This window comes from Panthera tigris, chromosome B2, assembly GCF_018350195.1.
Source record: "Panthera tigris isolate Pti1 chromosome B2, P.tigris_Pti1_mat1.1, whole genome shotgun sequence".
Classification (NCBI taxonomy): Eukaryota; Metazoa; Chordata; class Mammalia; order Carnivora; family Felidae; genus Panthera; species Panthera tigris.
In genome coordinates, this window is record NC_056664.1 from 73,397,123 (window position 1) to 73,414,734 (window position 17,612).

General features: G+C 34.4%; 1 protein-coding gene and 1 long non-coding RNA gene across 6 annotated transcripts in view; one reads left to right on the top strand and one right to left on the bottom strand.

Annotated features, from left to right (window-relative positions):
* The first annotated feature begins 300 nt into the window (after window positions 1-300).
* Window positions 301-17,612, top strand: part of LOC122238681 — a 42,454-nt gene continuing 25,142 nt past the window's right edge. For both annotated transcript variants that reach the window (XR_006217731.1, XR_006217732.1), the window contains exon 1: window positions 301-722. This is a non-coding gene — a long non-coding RNA (uncharacterized LOC122238681). The remainder of the gene's footprint in view (window positions 723-17,612) is intronic.
* IBTK (inhibitor of Bruton tyrosine kinase) overlaps window positions 8,656-17,612 on the bottom strand; it is a 90,367-nt gene continuing 81,410 nt past the window's right edge. For all 4 annotated transcript variants that reach the window (XM_042986719.1, XM_015541069.2, XM_007090145.3 and 1 more), the window contains exons 27-28: window positions 10,708-10,840; window positions 8,656-9,906 (exon numbers count right to left, since the gene is read on the bottom strand). In XM_042986719.1, the coding sequence (XP_042842653.1) occupies window positions 9,775-9,906; window positions 10,708-10,840 (265 nt within the window). In that variant the 3' untranslated portion in view covers window positions 8,656-9,774. The remainder of the gene's footprint in view (window positions 9,907-10,707; window positions 10,841-17,612) is intronic.

A 17,612-nucleotide genomic window follows, 5' to 3' on the forward strand; every position in this document is an offset into this window, starting at 1 on the left:
TGGGGGGTGGGGTGGGGGGGCGTGGTAACAGAAGATCTACTGTCTTGGCAAATTTTAAGTATAAGATCACTACTGTTTGCTATAGATGGTATGCAGTAAAGTAGGTCTCCAGAACTTATGTATACAGAATGTTCTGGGCTAACTAGGAAAGGTACACACACACAAAATCAGGAAGCGAGACCATGCTTTGTGGACTGCAACATAGGGGTGACTAGTAGGACTGATGAGCTGATGAGATGCTATTGTGAGGTAAGCCTGATGATACTGAATTGGCTTTGGCCACAAGAACAAAGTACTGTGCTGAAGTCTGCTAAAAGCTGAAGTTGTCAGTTAATCCATGGTTCCTGAAACTCCTCAGTATAGATAACCAAATCTACTCTGAGAAATGAGAAAATTCTAAAAAACCAGGATACATGTGTTGGACCCAAACCGGAACCAGGCAAAGAGGAAAATCTGCAAGAACTAGAGCTTTTCTGTAGTTCCAGTCAAGTAATAAGTGGAGGCCATTCTGCTTTTAAGTTTGATGGGATTCATACACATTTTGTCATCTTATACTGAGATTCAGTCTTAAGGATAACCCCCGGTTTGATCAAAGGTGAAGCTTGTATTTGCTTCTTCTTCTTGTTATTCAGAGGTGATTTTCAAGAGGAGGCTGAAGATGTCTTTCCTCTGTCATCTTAAAACTGGAAGTTCTACTGCACACTAAATTGTGCCTTGAAAGTGTAAGTAAAAAAAAACTTACACCGCTTCCAAATCTTTCTTTTATCATCTCATATGCACATGAAAGGATTGCAGGTTCCCTTAATATTTTAGCCTAACTTTAAAAGAATACTATATATATATTTGCCATCTATTTCACATGCCATCTATTTTAAAAGGAGTGTATTTATAGGATTTTATTTAGGAGCTCCAAATGCATCCTAAACCAAGCTCCATATCTAAAGAAGTTTGTAAATATTTTGAAAAATACTTGTATTATATAAACTCATATTCACAACTTAAAAATGTATCCAGTTCTGGGGCACCAGGGTGGCTCAGTCTGTTAAGCATCTGACTCTTTCGGCTCATGATCTCATGGTGGTGAGATTGAGTCCCATGTGGTGCTCTGCACTGGGTGTGGAGCCTGCTTAAGATTCTCTCTCAAAAAAAAAAAAAAAAAAGTATCCAGTTCATTTTTTGTGCAAATTAAACTCAAAAGTTCATATGCACATAATTAGTGTATAAAAGACACATAAAGGGAGAGCTTATAGCACAAAATACCTGATTACTTAGGAAATGATCTGTCTTGGATATCTGAAAATGAGTTTGGCCTTGTAATTTTTCCCCACACAGTTTCAATATATACCATTTAACTTTTATTTTCTAACAGAGAATGTAACTAGGAAAAATTTTCTCATTGAGGTATAATTGACTTATGTTAGTTTCAGGTGTACAACATAATAATTCATTATTTGCATATATTGCAAAATTATCACTGCAGTAGGTCTAGTTAATATCCATCACCATGTATCATTGCAAAATTTTTTTCTACGCACAATATGTGTATGTGAACCACAATTTTTTAGTCATTCATCCATCAATGGACACCGGCTATTTCCATATTTTGGCTACTATAAAAATTCTATAAAAGATTTTTATTTTTCGTTTTGTTAATGTGATATATCACATTGTTTTACAGATATTGAACCATCCCTGTAATAAGTCCCACATGATCATGGCACATGATCCTTTTAATGTATCGTCAAATATGACTTGCTAGTATTTTGTTAAAGGTTTTGTATCAATGTTCACTGGGGATATAGGCCTGTAATTTTAGTTTTTTTGTGTGTGGTGTCCTTGCTGGTTTTGGTATTAGGGTGATGCTGACCTTGTAAAATGAGTTTGGAAGTGGTCCCTCTTATTTTTCAGAAGAGTTTGATAAGGACTAGTATTAATTCTCCCTTAAATGTTTGGTAGAATTCACCAGTAAAGCTGTCTGGTCCTGGAGTTTTGTTTGTTGGGAGGTTTTTTGTTTTTTTTTTAATTTTTGAAAAAGAGTGTGAGCAGGGGAGGGCCACAGAGAGAGAGAGAGAGAGAGAGAGACACAATATCTGAAGCAGGCTCCAGGCTCTGAACTGTCAGCACAGAGCCCGATGTGGGCTGGAACTCACCAACCTCGAGATCATAACCTGAGCTGAAGTCGGACACTTACCCAACTGAGCCACCCAGGCTCCCCTGTTGGGAGGTTTTTGATTGCCAATTCAATCTCCTGAATAATCAGTTTGTTCAGATTATCTATTTATGATTCAGTCTTACATGTTTCTAGGTATTTACCCATGTCTTACAGGCTTTCCAAATTGTTGGTATGTGTAACTTAGGTGATCCTTTGTATTTTTGTGGTATTAGTTATAATGTCTCCTCTAATTTTGTGTGCTTTTTCCCTTGCGAAGTCTTGCTAAAGGTTTGTCATATTTATCTTTTCAAAAATCAGCTTACTCTTATTGATATTTTCAATGGTCTTTTTAGTTTTTATTTATTTCCATTCCGATCTTTCTTTCCTACTACTAATTTTGGACTTCATTTGTTCTTTCTCTAGGTGTTGAGGGGTAAAGTTAGGTTGTTTGGAATTTTTTCCTGGTTTCTTGATATAGGCATTTATTGCTATGAACTTTAATCTTAGAACTGCCTTCGCTGCATCCTCTAAGTTTTATTATGTTGTATTATCATTTTCCCCAAGGTATTTTTTGATGTCTCTTTTGACTTTTTTGACCTGTTGGTTGTTCGGTAGCATATTGTTTAATCTCCACTATTTCTGAATTTTCTAGCTTTCGTCCTGTGATTGACTTCTAGTTTATACCATTGTGGTCAGAAACGATGCTTGATATGATTTCAATCTTCTTAAATTTATTAAGACTTGCTTAGTGGCCTAACATGATCTATCCTGGAAAATGTTCCATGTACACTTGAGAAAAATGTATATTCTGTTGTTTCTGGATGGAATGCTCAGTATATCTTATTTTTTTAACGGTTATTCATTTTTGAGAGACAGACTGCATGAGCGGGGGAGGGGCTGAGGGGGAGAGAGAGAGAGAATCTGAAGCAGGCTTCAGGCTCTGAGCTGTCAGCACAGAACCTGACACGGGGCTTGAACCCATGAACTGTGAGATCATGACCTGAGCCGAAGTTGGGTGCTTAACCAACTAAGCCACCCGGGTACCCCTGGAATGTTTAGTATATTAACTGTTAAGTCCGTTGGTTTAACATGTCATTTAAGGCCATTATTTCTTTGATTTCCTGTCTGGATGATCTTTGGAAAAACTTTTATTTTCTTTATGGCAAGTTATAATTAGGACTAGTGAGTAGATTTTAGGGCACTTAAGATAATTCAAAATCTTTTTTTAAAGTGTACTAAATATTTGAAATTAAAAGGGAATTGTAAGCAATTTACACATATTCCCCTCTTGCTATCAATTAGTAAAAAGCCCTCCATTTGGTGACAAACAAAATTTAAGCTTTTAAGTTTCTATAGCAAGTATGTTTGCCACTCTCTTCCAGTTACCAGCCTTCTTTGTACTATGAAAAATAACTCTACAGATTATCAAGCTAAGCATATCTTCCCTTTTCTTTCACCTCAAAATGGCCCCTATACTGTGGTTTTTTTAAACTTTAGCATGCATCAGCATCCCCTGGAAAGCCTGTTAAAACACAGATTGCAGGGTTCCACTCCAAGTTTCAGATTCAGTAGAACTGGAGTAGAGCTCAATAATTTGCATTTCTTACAAGTTCCCAGTAGTTTTGATACTGCCGATCTGGAGATCAAACTGAGAACCACTGCCCTATGATTATACTAAATATTCCCCCTCAGTTTAAGAGAAAAATAAATAACATTTCTCTCCAATAAATTTTACTTTGTACTCAATTCCCTCTTCATCTCCATTTTGCAATTATTTCCTCTGCCCCCAGCATCTCCAATCTCTGTATGCACTGACTTCTTCCTTTTGCCTTCTTGATGAGTAGAGCTCTGTTTTTAAAAACACAAAACAAGTGCACCATCTACCATTTTTCTCATGCATTTACTTATTCACTGCCAAATTTCTAGATAATATATCCTTGCACCAAAACCTCTACATGCTTTTCATTACTGAATCATCTCTGAATTAAGAGTCCCAACAGGGAACAGGTAGCATTCTCAACTTGGGCAAATTATTAATAAACTATAAAAGTATGGGCAGGATGTAGAAAAACTACAATGCACGCTGTAGTAACGTGACCATCAGAGATGGTCCTTTGGAGTTCCTAAATCTGAATCAGTAACAGGAAACCCCTCCTCCCAGAATTTGGAGAGAGACTGCCTCATTGGAGCAAGCTGCCTCATGGCAGCTATGACATTCTGGTGAGGAGCATAACCCATAGCAACACCATGGAGGTGGAGACAGGAAAAAAAAAATAAAGTTCATTCTCTTTCCTCTTGTCAATATGCCAATATTATATTGGTGCTCCAAACTGCCTAAGTTATCAAAATCCAGAAGGAAAATGAGCTGGTTGATAAAGTTCTAGACTTCAACCTCGTAAGACAGAATAGTAGGGAGAAGAACAGAGAATGGATCTGAGGTGCAAATAGATAATATCCAGCACAGTCCAAACCTTTTGATCTTCACCTATTCTTGTCCTTTATTTAGGTAACAATTTCATTCTTCAACATAGAAAACAAAGTTCTGTAAACTGCCATTTCATAAGATGTTGGTATCAATTCAGTCATATTCTTCTCATTAACACATGGAATAATCTCCAAGATTCTACACGTGTTAGATGATAAAATACATTTCAACAAATTTAAAAGGTTTGAAACAATACAAAATAGGTTCTCCAAATTTAACAAAACTATAAATTCTCAAATATTTTGAAATTAATATACTTTTAAATAATCCATGGCTCAAAAAAATCAAAAGGAAATTAGAAAATATTTTGAACTGAATGAAAATACAACATATAAAAATCTATGGAATGTAGGTTAAACAGTGCTAAATGGTAAATTTATAGCTCTACATGCCTATATTTGGAAAAAAGATATTAAATCAATAAGCTAGGCTTAAACATCTAGAAAAATAGCAGTAAATTAAAGCTAAAGCAAGCAGAAAAAGTGAAAAAATGAAGACCAGGGTTAAAACCAATGGAAAAAAACACAGGAAAAGATCAATGAATCCCAAAGTTGATTCTTTGAATAGATTGACAAAATTAGTATGATCAAGGAAAAAAAGAAAACACAGACTACCAAAATTGAGAATGAAAATGGAGACCTCACCAGCAACCTTACAGAAATTAAAAGGATTAAAATACTGTGAAGAACTTTGTGCCAACAAACTAGATTTAGATAAAGTCCTAGAGACATAAATTATTGAAACCTACTCAAGATTTAAATAAAAATCTCAGTAGGCCTGTAGAGAAATAGAAACTCAATTAATAATTAAAGATTTTCCCACAAAGAAAAGCCTACATCCAGTTAACTTCACTTGTTAATTCTAGCAAAGATTTAAGTAAGAAATACCAATCATTTATAAACAGTTCCAGAAAACAGAGGAAGGAATACTTCTCAACTCATTTTATGAGGCCATTATTACATGGATTCTAAAGCCAGAATAAGATAACAAAAGAAATGAAAACCACAGACCAATATCCCTCATAAATTATAGAAGCAAAAAACCTCAATCAAGTATTAGTAAACCAAATCCAATGCCTCTTTTGAGGTGCTGTTAATGGTGCATTTCTTGACTACTGGTAAATCACTGAGCTGAATATTTTTGTGTTGTGCACTTATGTGTGTTACGGTTCAAGATTTTAAATAAAATACACACAAGAAAGAAAAGAATGCCTAGTCTGTGCCTTCAAAGCATAAGTAGTTTAGTGAAAGATAAAGACTAATAGAAAGACAAAAATAATGGCAAAATATGGCAAATACCCTAAAAAGTATAAAGTGTTAAAAGGAAATGGGAACATAGTTAATCCATGTATATACTATCTTTTGTTTTTCTTTTGGTGGAGTATGGGGAGGAAAAAAAACAGGAAAAAGTTTATAAAGAAGCAGAATCTGGGTTGTGTTAATCATGGATAAAGAGAATTTCAACAGGTTAAGAGAAAGAAAAATTTAGGCAGAGATCTGCATGAACAAAGCAAAATCTATTTGGGAGAAATATCAGGTCAAGTTTGGCTCTACCACCACATGTAGAGATTGGGGAAAAAAAAACATCACTGGAAGGCCAAACTGAGGAAATATGCATTTACTTAAAGTGTAAAGGGAGTGACTTAAGTTTTCAAAGCAGAAACAAGACCTATGCTCTGGGGCTATCAGTTTGGGAATTAATAAGTGTATTGGGTTGGACAAGGCAGAAGGAGAAAGGGGTAGCAGCTAAAGACTAAAGCAGTGGTTCTTAACCACATTCTCAACCTTTCAGGAGGAGTTAGATCAAAACGATTTTCATAACATGTCATTTGCATTTTTCTGTCTCAATCTCTCAAGTTTCCAGATGCTATATGACAAGTGACATTGCAATAGATTGAATGCAGAAGCAGATCAAACCAGGCAACAAAGACCTAAACCTGAAATACTGAGTCACATATTTTTATATGTAAAAACAGAAAATGATTCCAATCTCCTTACTAATTTTGTTTTATAAAAATATTCTCATTAAAAATGTTATTTATGTTTACATATGATGGTTTCTGGTTTTTAAAGGAATTGAATTTTTACAGTTTTGACTTTGAATGCATTAAATACAAATAGATATAACACATAAACAAAAGCTCTTTGGAATTCTCAATAATTTTTATCAGTATAAACCTTTGGTCCTGAGACCAAAGGTTTGAGAATTTTTGTAAAGAAAAAAGGACATAAAATGCAGTAGTAGTAAGAATGAAATGGAAAAGATTAAATAAAAGATATTGCAGAGACAGAATCAATAGGAGTTGGACAACTGATAAATGTAGGGGTCAAATGGGGAAAGAGAAAAAGTAGAATCCAAGAGTTCAGCCCAAATGACTTAGAAGAATGACAAATTGAGAGATAAGGAAATAAAAAAGATCAGGAAGTTTGGGGGTGTCAAGAATTCAGTTTTGACACAAATGAAATGCCAGCCAAGTAGAGAGATGACATGTAAGAAAATACAATACATAAGGTCTTAAAGATCTAGTTTGATTTGATGGTCATGTGGATAGGAAAAACCAGCTTGTTCTGGTATCTTACATAACTGAGCATCACTTCAGGCAAAAAAGATACACATAAGCATTACCATAAATCTTGGATCACTTGTCCCAATTCCTTGGTAGAAGGTTGTTGTAGTTTGTTCTGAAAACCTCTCTTAAATTGACAATTCTGGAAAGCTTCTTTCTGGATTACATTTATCTTTACTAAGTGCTTTTTTATATTTTCTCAGTCTTGGTTAAATTGTTACAGACAATTAGCAATTTCTAAGAGGCACAGCTGTAGGGGAATCGGACTGAAAGAAGACCTCATTCTCATTAGTCACTTTCTCTGGAATTCATTTTCTTCAGTTTATCAAATAGAATCTGCAGGGTTAGTCTATTAGGCTTCTTCAGATCTAAAATTTTATGAAACAGCTATTAACACCCTTATGAGCAAACACATGTACCCCAACCTCCAAAAGAGTTACAGAACCAACTTAGATATTAACTAGCAATATTTCTCAACTGTCTCTGTCATTTCTATATAGTAGGAAAGTCTTAAATTTGTTTTAAAAGCCATCTCTTCTGAACTTTGAAAGGTCCCAAATCCTAGTATTTTGTCAAAATATTTGACTTTACTTGACTGGTAGAGTTGTCAACTCTGCAAGTTTTCAGGATATTCTTATTTTATACCCCCACCTCCACGTAACCATCACCTTTCCAGGCTAAAGAGTTCTAGGATTGTTTTGGTCCACCTTAAAAACCTCTCCATCCCCTGATCCTTTAAATTGTCAATTTCTAGATTTTCTTCACTATTAGGTCTTAAAGTCAAGGGATTAAAGATGAATTATTATAGGCAGAATATTATTTTAGGGGGGAAAAAAAAAAACCTTTCACTTTCCTGGGCTTTTTGGTGGTAAAGTATTTAGGTTACTATTTTCATGGAATTGTTTACAGAGTTATAGTGCATAGTAGTGCTTCTCTTTCATTTTACTAGCAAAAGAACTCTTTTTCCCAATGAAATTTCATATAATACCTTATAATACCAAATGGGCCATACAGTCCAGTGCTCTGATGGAGGTTCGTAAAGGTCTGAAGCTCCACAGACTCAGTCAGCCTTTGTCCTTCCTTCACATCCCATCCAACAAAGATCCTTTATGGTGCTTCCTATAGGCAACGTGGAGTACACCATGAAAACCATCCCTTTATAGCATCTTTAAATGTTAAAGATGCCAATAAAGAGCTTCGAATGAAATAAATCCATTACTTCAGAAGGCCTCTTTACTGCAGCTTCAATAATATAAAATCCATTTTTTTCAATGTAGTCAAACATAAAACTGTTCACAGATGCATCTTAGGAAAACCGCCTTATTTTAAGCAATCAAGGAGTGAATATACAACATCAACTTATTACATCTATTGTATATCAGGTGGAATAATTAATAATTCCTCCTATGGTAGATGTCAATATAGTATATCAAAGACACATTAGCAGTAAAATAGATCAATTATTTTTTATTGCACATTTGCTTACAAATTTACTGTTTTCGGTAGAGCTAAATCTCAAGTATTAAGTTAATTTCAGCCATATTTCCATCAACTGAATTACAGCAGTGACTTGCCTCTATGTCCCCCTACGATTATGTTTCAGAAACTAGAAGATTAACCTTCCCAATCTGTCTAGTTTACTAGAGCACACATTTAACATTTGTTTTTAAAAAATTTAACCACTCAAAAACAAATAGCATACTGTAAAGAAAACAATGTTTATGTCTATTGATATAACTCAGGCTCAGAGAACTGATTATATAATATTGTAAAGGGTCTTCAAAACTATTCAATTCTTATATGTATAATTAAGCATTTATTTTGGAAAATTTTAACATTTTGAGAAACTGATTCTCTCACAATCAGGCTTTTATAATGTTTCCCCTCCCCACCAAAAAACAACCCACAATGGCTCCAAATTTTATAAAGGAACCATTATCTTGGACTACATTTCAGAATTGTAATCATATTCTTTTCTCACTGGACTCTGTAGTTTAATGCAGAATGTGCTGTACAAATTGAAAAACTATGGCATTCGAGCAGTCTAAGCTTTAAATAGAGCTAGAACATGATAGCCTGATCAAAAAAGACCCAAGAATGGAAACAACTACTGTAGCGAATACAAATTTTTGGCCATTAATGGATCAGAAATAATGGCTGATGCTCCTACTTTAAGCTCATCAATATCACATAAAAAAAGAAGAGTGACAACAGACATTTGGCAAAATCTACTTATTTATCTCAAATTCTCATGGAAACTTATTTTTAATGCCTCACTCTTAAATTTTACACTTCAATCACTCGTATTTTTTAAGATTGTTCAGAAGAAATAATTCTACTTAATCTTAGCCAGTAACTTTTTCCTCTCACACATTTTTACATAAAAAGTTACTAAAATCACAATTCTGTGGCATTTGTTTTTAATCATACAAACATTAAATACCTAAACTTCAGTAATTATATCCTTTCTTATTCTATCTAGAATGTTACCAAATTTAAGAACTCTTTTCCACAGCTTTTCTTTATAACAATCATGATTTATGAAAAAATGCATTTCAACTCCACAGCAAATTAGCATCCATGCTTATTCCACATAGGTACTGCTAATGGTCCCTGTGGTGTCCTTTCAATAATGACAAACTCATCAGGGTTTCCAAATGCCTCATAGAAAACCAACAAATCTTGTATCGCATGCTCCTCGATCTGAAAGAAGGGTGGAAAAAAAAAACAACAACAAGCCTTGCTTTACTATTTTAGAAGAATTATATTAGCTTCCCAATTTCCTTTTGTGGAAGTACCACTTTTTGTGAATACAATGCAGCAAAACTAGGTATCCTGCTATCCCCTTGGCAAGAAGGATTAAGGCCTAAATTAGAATAATCAGATACCTACCCAGCCTTGAATTTTAATCTTGAGCAGAAAGGAAAAAAAAAAAAAAAACAAACAAAAAAAAACACAACACCTGAAAATAATTGTTGGAATCCATTCATTCCAGTAACTTCAGTGAGATACTGTACAAGTCTTCTAATTCTTGATTCTAAGCTCTCTGGGGCAACTGTGGGTCTTACCTGTTTCTAAGCCTGGTTCTCAAGTCTTTCAACTAAGTCTGAGGAATTCTAATAACCCTCTAATAGTTTCCCTTTCCCTTAAGTTTGCCAAAGTTGGTATCTGTGGCTTACAACCTAAGAACACTTACTGACACAGAAGCTGGGTGTAGAACTGGATATTGCTAAGTTCGTTATCGATCACTTTTAAAAACTAAAATGGTCTAAAGTATCACCAGTGCTAAAAAAAAAAATGAGCTTATGATAAGTGGTTCTAAATTAATTATCCTGAATACTTCAACTGATACTTATTGAGGGCCTCAGTTTAATTTTATGTTTACATTTTAATGTAATAAATATACGCCCCTTTGCAATGAAAACAAACATAATTTTAAGACATGTGGATGATATGTAATGTAGTTCTTCCCTAAATTAAGTCCATTATAGGCAACTTATTTACCTGAATCAAAGCCAAGGGTTTTTCTCGACTTCTGATAAGAGCTGCTTCCTGCTGTAGTTCTTCTTCTACAATAGATGCAAAAGTGACGGGGGCTACCATGGAAGGAGCAGTCAATGAAGACGACAGCCAGGGACTGAAAGAATAGTAACAATGAGTTTTCATTCATCTTCCCAAATTTTGGCATATAAAATCTCCTCTCAAATACTCTTCCACATTTTTTCCCAATGACCTACAATTTAAGGGGACTTGGAAGCTTTTGCATTCTCTTTATAGAATGGTAAGGTGAGAAATAGAAGAAAGGAGAGCTAATACTTTATTTGGATCAGTGCTGCAGAGATCAGTGCTGTAGAGATAACTTTAGAAAACACCAATAGGTGAGATGGAGCAGAAACAATATAACTAAACAGAAAGGTAACTAAAACTGTGGAGCAGACAGTAGTTAGATAATACATTCTATTCAATATCATACTATTCTCAATGTCTTAATATTATCTTTCAGTGCTAAGCAACAGCGTAGCTTTGAAGGCTCCAAAACTAATCAGTTAGCCTTGGGACTATCCAGAAGTCGTAAATCTGAAATATGGTTGCCTTCTAGTCCTGGAGAACCATGAGTGGAACATCTGCAAAACAAATGCCAAAACTGGAGATTAAGACCTCTAGTAATATTAGCAAAACTATTAACAGAAATAAAGAGGAAGAATTACGAATCCCTGAGTCAGGTCAGATTTCCCTTTAAAATTATAAGTAAAAAACAAAACACAAAAAAACTATACTCATAAAATCATGTGTATAAGATACCACAGAGGATGATCTTGCAAGAAATGGTCTATTTTTATAATAATATTCATATAAGCATTTACTATTATCAAACATACATTAGGAAATACAGAAAACTTTGTAAATAAAGTTCCACATTAATAGTTTATGAATAAAAGTGAAAAATTAGCACTGTTTCAAAATACATATAAACAAGATAATTAGCAGCCAAATTCTGTGAGCAACTATTATAGTAAATACTTTGATAAGCCAGGAATTAGAATATAGAGATCATATCTTATATTTCTATCCTATAAGAACTCACAAACTTAATGAGGAAGAAAACATATAAAATGACATAGTATAGCAGAAAATAATTTAGTATCTAACAAGGACTATAAAAATCAAAAAAGATTTGGTTAGGGGCACCTGTGTGGCTCAGTCGGTTAAGTGTCCGACTTCGGCTCAGATCATAATCTCACAGTTGGTAAGTTTGAGCCCCACTTTGGGCTCTGTGCTGACAGCTCAGAGCCTGGAGCCTGCTTTAGATTCTGTGTCTCCATCTCTCTCTTCCCCTCTCCCCACATTGTGCTCTCTCTCAAAAATAAACATTAAAAACATTTTTTTTTTTTTTAAAGATTTGGTTATTTGAGAGGGCTTCATGGAAAAGACAGTAACGGGGTACAGGATAAGGGGGGGTAGGAAGTATTCCTGTAAGGGAAAAACTTAACAAAGGTACTACAGAGACTGGCCTAATTGTGGAATTTTATGGCTAGAAAGGTACCCTAGAGACTATCTGGATTTATCCAATGCTCTCTTTCAGGAATGAGCAAATGTAGGCCTAGACAGATTTAAAAGAAAGTCAGAGAATGAACAAACAGGGCCTAAAATATTGACATCTTGATTTGTTTATGCAGTTACTGGGTATGTGTAGCACTATGGTGCTGAAAATCTGACTGATTAAAACTCAGTCCCTCCCCTCAAAAAATTCTGGGAGGAGAGATTTAAAAATCTATCTAAACAATGATGAAAGAACATGAGATAAAACAACTGATACCTGTACCAATATGTACTAAGTAGTATGGATTCACAGGAGAAACTGGTATACTATGGATGAGGGTATGTACTGCTGTCTTCACTGAGGAAACTGCATTGAAGCTGAGGAAGGTGGCACTGACACAGGGTTTTTGGTAGTACAGATACATGGAATAGTAAAAGATTCTGGTGGCTTAAGTAAAGGTAAGTTGTTCTTTTCAATAAACAGAATGATTGGCTTAAGAGTTTGGATGCGATTAAAAGGGATATAAAGTTAATAAAATGAACCAGTAGGGCCAGAGTACAAAATGCGCTGAAAGCTAAAATGTTCAGACCTGAAGTGTGGGCAAATAAATTTACCGAGAGTATTTTCATACACATTATCTCATTTAATCTTCATAATACTCTGTAAAGAAAGCAGCATGTATTATTCCATTACACTGATTAGGAAACTTAGACTCAAAGAATATTACATAATTGCCTTATTCACAGGTTGGGTAAGTAGCAGGGACAGCTGAAAGCTGGTCTTTTTTACTCAGAGTACAGTATGTTTTCCATGATCACAAATGCCTTTTTTCTATTATTCCCCTTAGTTTAGAATACATTCCACTACAAATATCTTCTTATTCTTTAAGGATTGGCTCAAATATCACCTCCTCTCTACTCCTAAAGCACTTCAACTACTATTACAGAACTTTACACACTGTGTTATTATTATTTACACGCCTGCCTTAACTGCTTGACTAGTCTCTCAAGGTACACACTGTGCCTCATTCATGTTTGTCTCTCAGTGTCCAGCAGGACATGTGGAACACAGTCATTTGTAAAAATATAATTAGGAATAATGAACTGAATCAGCCAAAGGATTTTAAGTATGAGATAAAAACTACAAAATAAATAGAAAAAATTCTACATTCTGATGGAATAAAGAGGTATCTTAAAGACTAAATGCAAATTCCCATGGTTAAGTTCCTGGAAAGGTTCTTAGGAAAAAAAAAGTCCTAAAGTCAATAAAGTCAGTCCAAGACTGGAGATTAGAGGCCTTCCAGGGGCACTGAAGCATAGCATGGAATAAACACAGATAATGACTTAAGTGGTGCTCAAAACTCCCTCTGGTGTCTGGGGATCAGCTAAAAGTGTTAGACACTTGCAAAGAAATGGAAAAATATTGTGTAATCAATTATTATTCAATTAAGTAAGAAGCAGCAGCTACAAACTGTCTGTGAAAATGCTATGATACTGGCTAAAACAAATTGAGTATCAGGACTACACTATCTTATACAGGCCTTATTAAATCAAAGTTAGGAAAATCAGAGCTTAAGTATAACAATTCACCTGTATAACAGATTTTATAATAAAGTACTTTCATATAAATCATCAGATATAAGCCCTATAATAAACCTGTATGACAGGCATTATTGTTCTCATTTCATGTGATAAAACTGGTTCAGGAGAGGTTCACAGAGGGCTACTATGTTAGACTGAAACTCAAATCTGTTTTATAAAATGGTAATCCCAGAAGTCTTTCCATTAATGGTTTTTCAATGGATAATCTCATTAGTTATAAATTTACCCAAACAACTGCAAGTCCATGAAAATTTCATCTTAGAATGAAGCAAAACTGTTAAACAGAGCTCTGATTAAACAAATGTCAAAACATGCTAAGTTTCCAGATAATAAACACAACATTATTAAGCTTTAGGTATTTGCAAAACAGACATCTCAATAGACAATCTATAAAATTTAGCCTTTTGAAAATAAAAGCAACATTGAAAGGCTGGCTAAAATAAAATCTTCTTTCAGAGATTTTTGTTCAAAGAACGTTAATCTTGCCAAATTTAGACTTTGAGAATAAATTACTTCTTATACAGTTAAAAAAATTCTGTATTAGCTTAATTATAAAGATTTTTATGTAAGTTTAGAGCTGATGTAACAGTTTTTATCTCACAACTAGTTTTCCTAACCAATAAGAAACACGAGATCAGTTTCTGCCCAGAATTACGTAAGGGGGTGTTTAAGTGAAAGGAATATGAAAGAACACACAAGTAACAATAAACATAAATTACACAAACCCATTTTCTACATTTTAAAATCCCCAAATAACATTGCCATTCCTAGATTTCTCTAGCCTCAGGGGAAAAAAAAAAAATCACAGTTTCTACAATTAAAACAAGATGTAGGATTTGAGGAATTTCCTAAGATGAGTTCCATCATCCCTGCCATGAAAATTCCCTAAAGAATCATAGCATTTCTGCTTTTTGCTCTAACACTGTTTCCTCTATTTACACTATTTCCTCTATTTACACTACCCCCTCTCCTCTCTTCTTTTCAAAAACAAGCTTTTGAAATGCTTGTGGCAATGCAAATAGATCAATATTTTTCTAATACTATTCATATGGCCATACATATAATGGTCAAATATTTGGCACTGAATAAGAAAAGTGTTTATGAACTAAACACATCTCCAGCCCATGGCCATTTTTTCCCCTTCTCTGAACCACTCATCTATCACTTAAATCATATATTGCCTTGTGACTTCATATTATTATACTGTACTCCAATTTCATTCCTGACCTTTAATTTAACTTCCATGTAGTGCCTATATAGACTTACCAAGTAGATTTCAAATACATTTAAGGGACTAGGCCTGTATATAACACTTTTATATATACACATAATAGAGGCTAGCAGAATGTTGTGCATATATAATTTGGTGAATTAATATTTTACTTCACCTGTTTTATTATTTCCTTTTTAAAGAGCTCACTTATGGTTACACATTTTCTGTGATGAAATTAAAAAATGAAAGTCAAGCTATTTTACTCGTTAGTGATCAGATAAAACACAGTGCTCAGTGATAACTTAGAGCTATTTAAAACATTAACTTCCACTTACCAAACAGTCAAGCTATGGATGGCATGACACTATTATACACTCCTTTACAATTTCCAAACCAGTGTAACAGCAGATGCCACTTTTCACAATTAAGAGCCTTGATGTTATAGCACACTCTAGTGATCAACTATGAAACCACAGATCCTCCATATTTTTCGAGTTCTGACAAATAAAGACTTATCCAAAGAAAATAAAATTTCAATCTACAGCATTAATATTCAAAATGTAAAATTACAAAAATGAACTTAATGTTCATATCTTACAATTTATACACCTAAGGCACATAACTCACTCATTAGAAAAAAATGTTACTTGAAACAATTTTACCTCATTTATTCATCTTTTTCTCACTGAGCACCTACTACATGCTAGAAAATAAGCGTTGGTAATTCAGTAAGGAGCAGCGATCAATCTTCTCTCATTGAGATGACTCTCCTCTCCTATGCTTTCATTGAATATATAGTTGGATATAAAAACATTAAAATACTTGTAGGTGAAAACACTAAACAGTGAATCACACTAATAACTGTAGAAAGTGTGATGAATAAGAAATGCTATGGGAACACATAGAAAACTGACGCAGGAAGGGAAGTCTGACTTCTCCGTAGAATATGACTGAATAGAGACTGAAAGAAGAATCAGAGTCAACTAGTCAAAGGGTAGGCAGGTGGCCAGAAATAAATGGCATTTGAGAAAAGAACTAGAATACAGAGATGTTAAAAGAGAAAGATAAGAGGTTGGCAGGAGCCAGACTATGTAGGCCTTAAAGGCCATATACAGATTCCAGCTTTCACCCTGCATTTCAGTAAAGAATATACTGGCTCAATATACTGGAGGAATGTAAGAAAAGCCATGGCAAGTACCAGTTAGGCTACTCAGGTGGCCCAAGTGAAAGATCACAGTAATATGAATGAGGGAGAAAACAGTGAAGATAAAGTTTACTATATGATCTGATAAATTTTCAACATCTAAAAATGACATGTCCTAATGGCAGACTAGATATTGGTCAGGAAAATAGAATGTTAAAGACTTGCAAATGCCATTTACCAAGGAAGAAAACTCAGGAAGAATGGGCTTTTTAAAAGAGAACTTTTGTCTTAATTTTAAGCTAAGTATTATGATATACCTTTTTGTTTCCAACTAACCATAAAATATTCCATTCTTCTCATTAAGAACTGGACTTTTTATATGTATTTTTTATTTGAAATAGAATTGACAATGTCATCTTAGCTTTAGGTGTACAACTGTAATTCAACAGTTCTATACATTATGCTATGCTTAACCACAGTAAGTGTAGTCACCATCTGTCACCATACAACATTATTACATATTATTGGCTATATTCCCTATGCTGTACTTTTCATCTCCATGACTTACTTATTTTATAACCCCAAGTTTATACCTCTTAGTCTCCTTCACTTATCTTGCCCATCCTCCCAACCCTCTCCCCTCTGGCAACCACCAATCCATTCTTTGTATTTATGTCTCTGTTTTTGCTTGTTTCTTTTGCTTTTTTAGATTCTGCTTATAAATGAAATGATATGGTATTTGTCTTTCTCTGATTTATTTCACTTAGCATGGTACTCTCTAGGTCCATCCATATTGTCACAAATGGCAAGATCTCATTTTTCTTCATGGCTAAATAATATTCCATTACACACAAACACACACACACACACACACACACACATCTTCTTTATCTATTAATCTACCGATGGACATTTATGCTGCTTCTATACCTGGCTATTGTAAAAAATGCTACAATAAATATAGGGGTGCATATATCTTTTTGAAATAATATTCCTGTTATCTTTGGGTAAATCAAGAAGAAAAAATCTGGAAAATTTTTGGAAGAAAAATCAGGGAAGGGGATGTTTTTTGTATATATTAAAAAGAAATTTTTTAACGTTTTATTTATTTTTGAGACAGAGAGAGAGCATGAGCAGGGGAGGGGCAGAGAGAGAAGCAGACAGAATCTGAAGCAGGCTCCAGGCTCCAAGCTGTCAGCACAGAGCCTGAGGCGGGGCTTGAACTCACAGTTTGTGAGATCATGACCTGAGCCAAAGTCGGATGCTTAACCGGCTGAGCCACCCAGGCGCCCCATGTTTTTTCTATATTTTTGTTTGATTTTATGAAAGGGGTATGAGAAAAAACATTGTTTGGTTTTGGACATAAAGTTTACAGTATTTCAGAACATCTAAGTGGGATGAAGATATCAA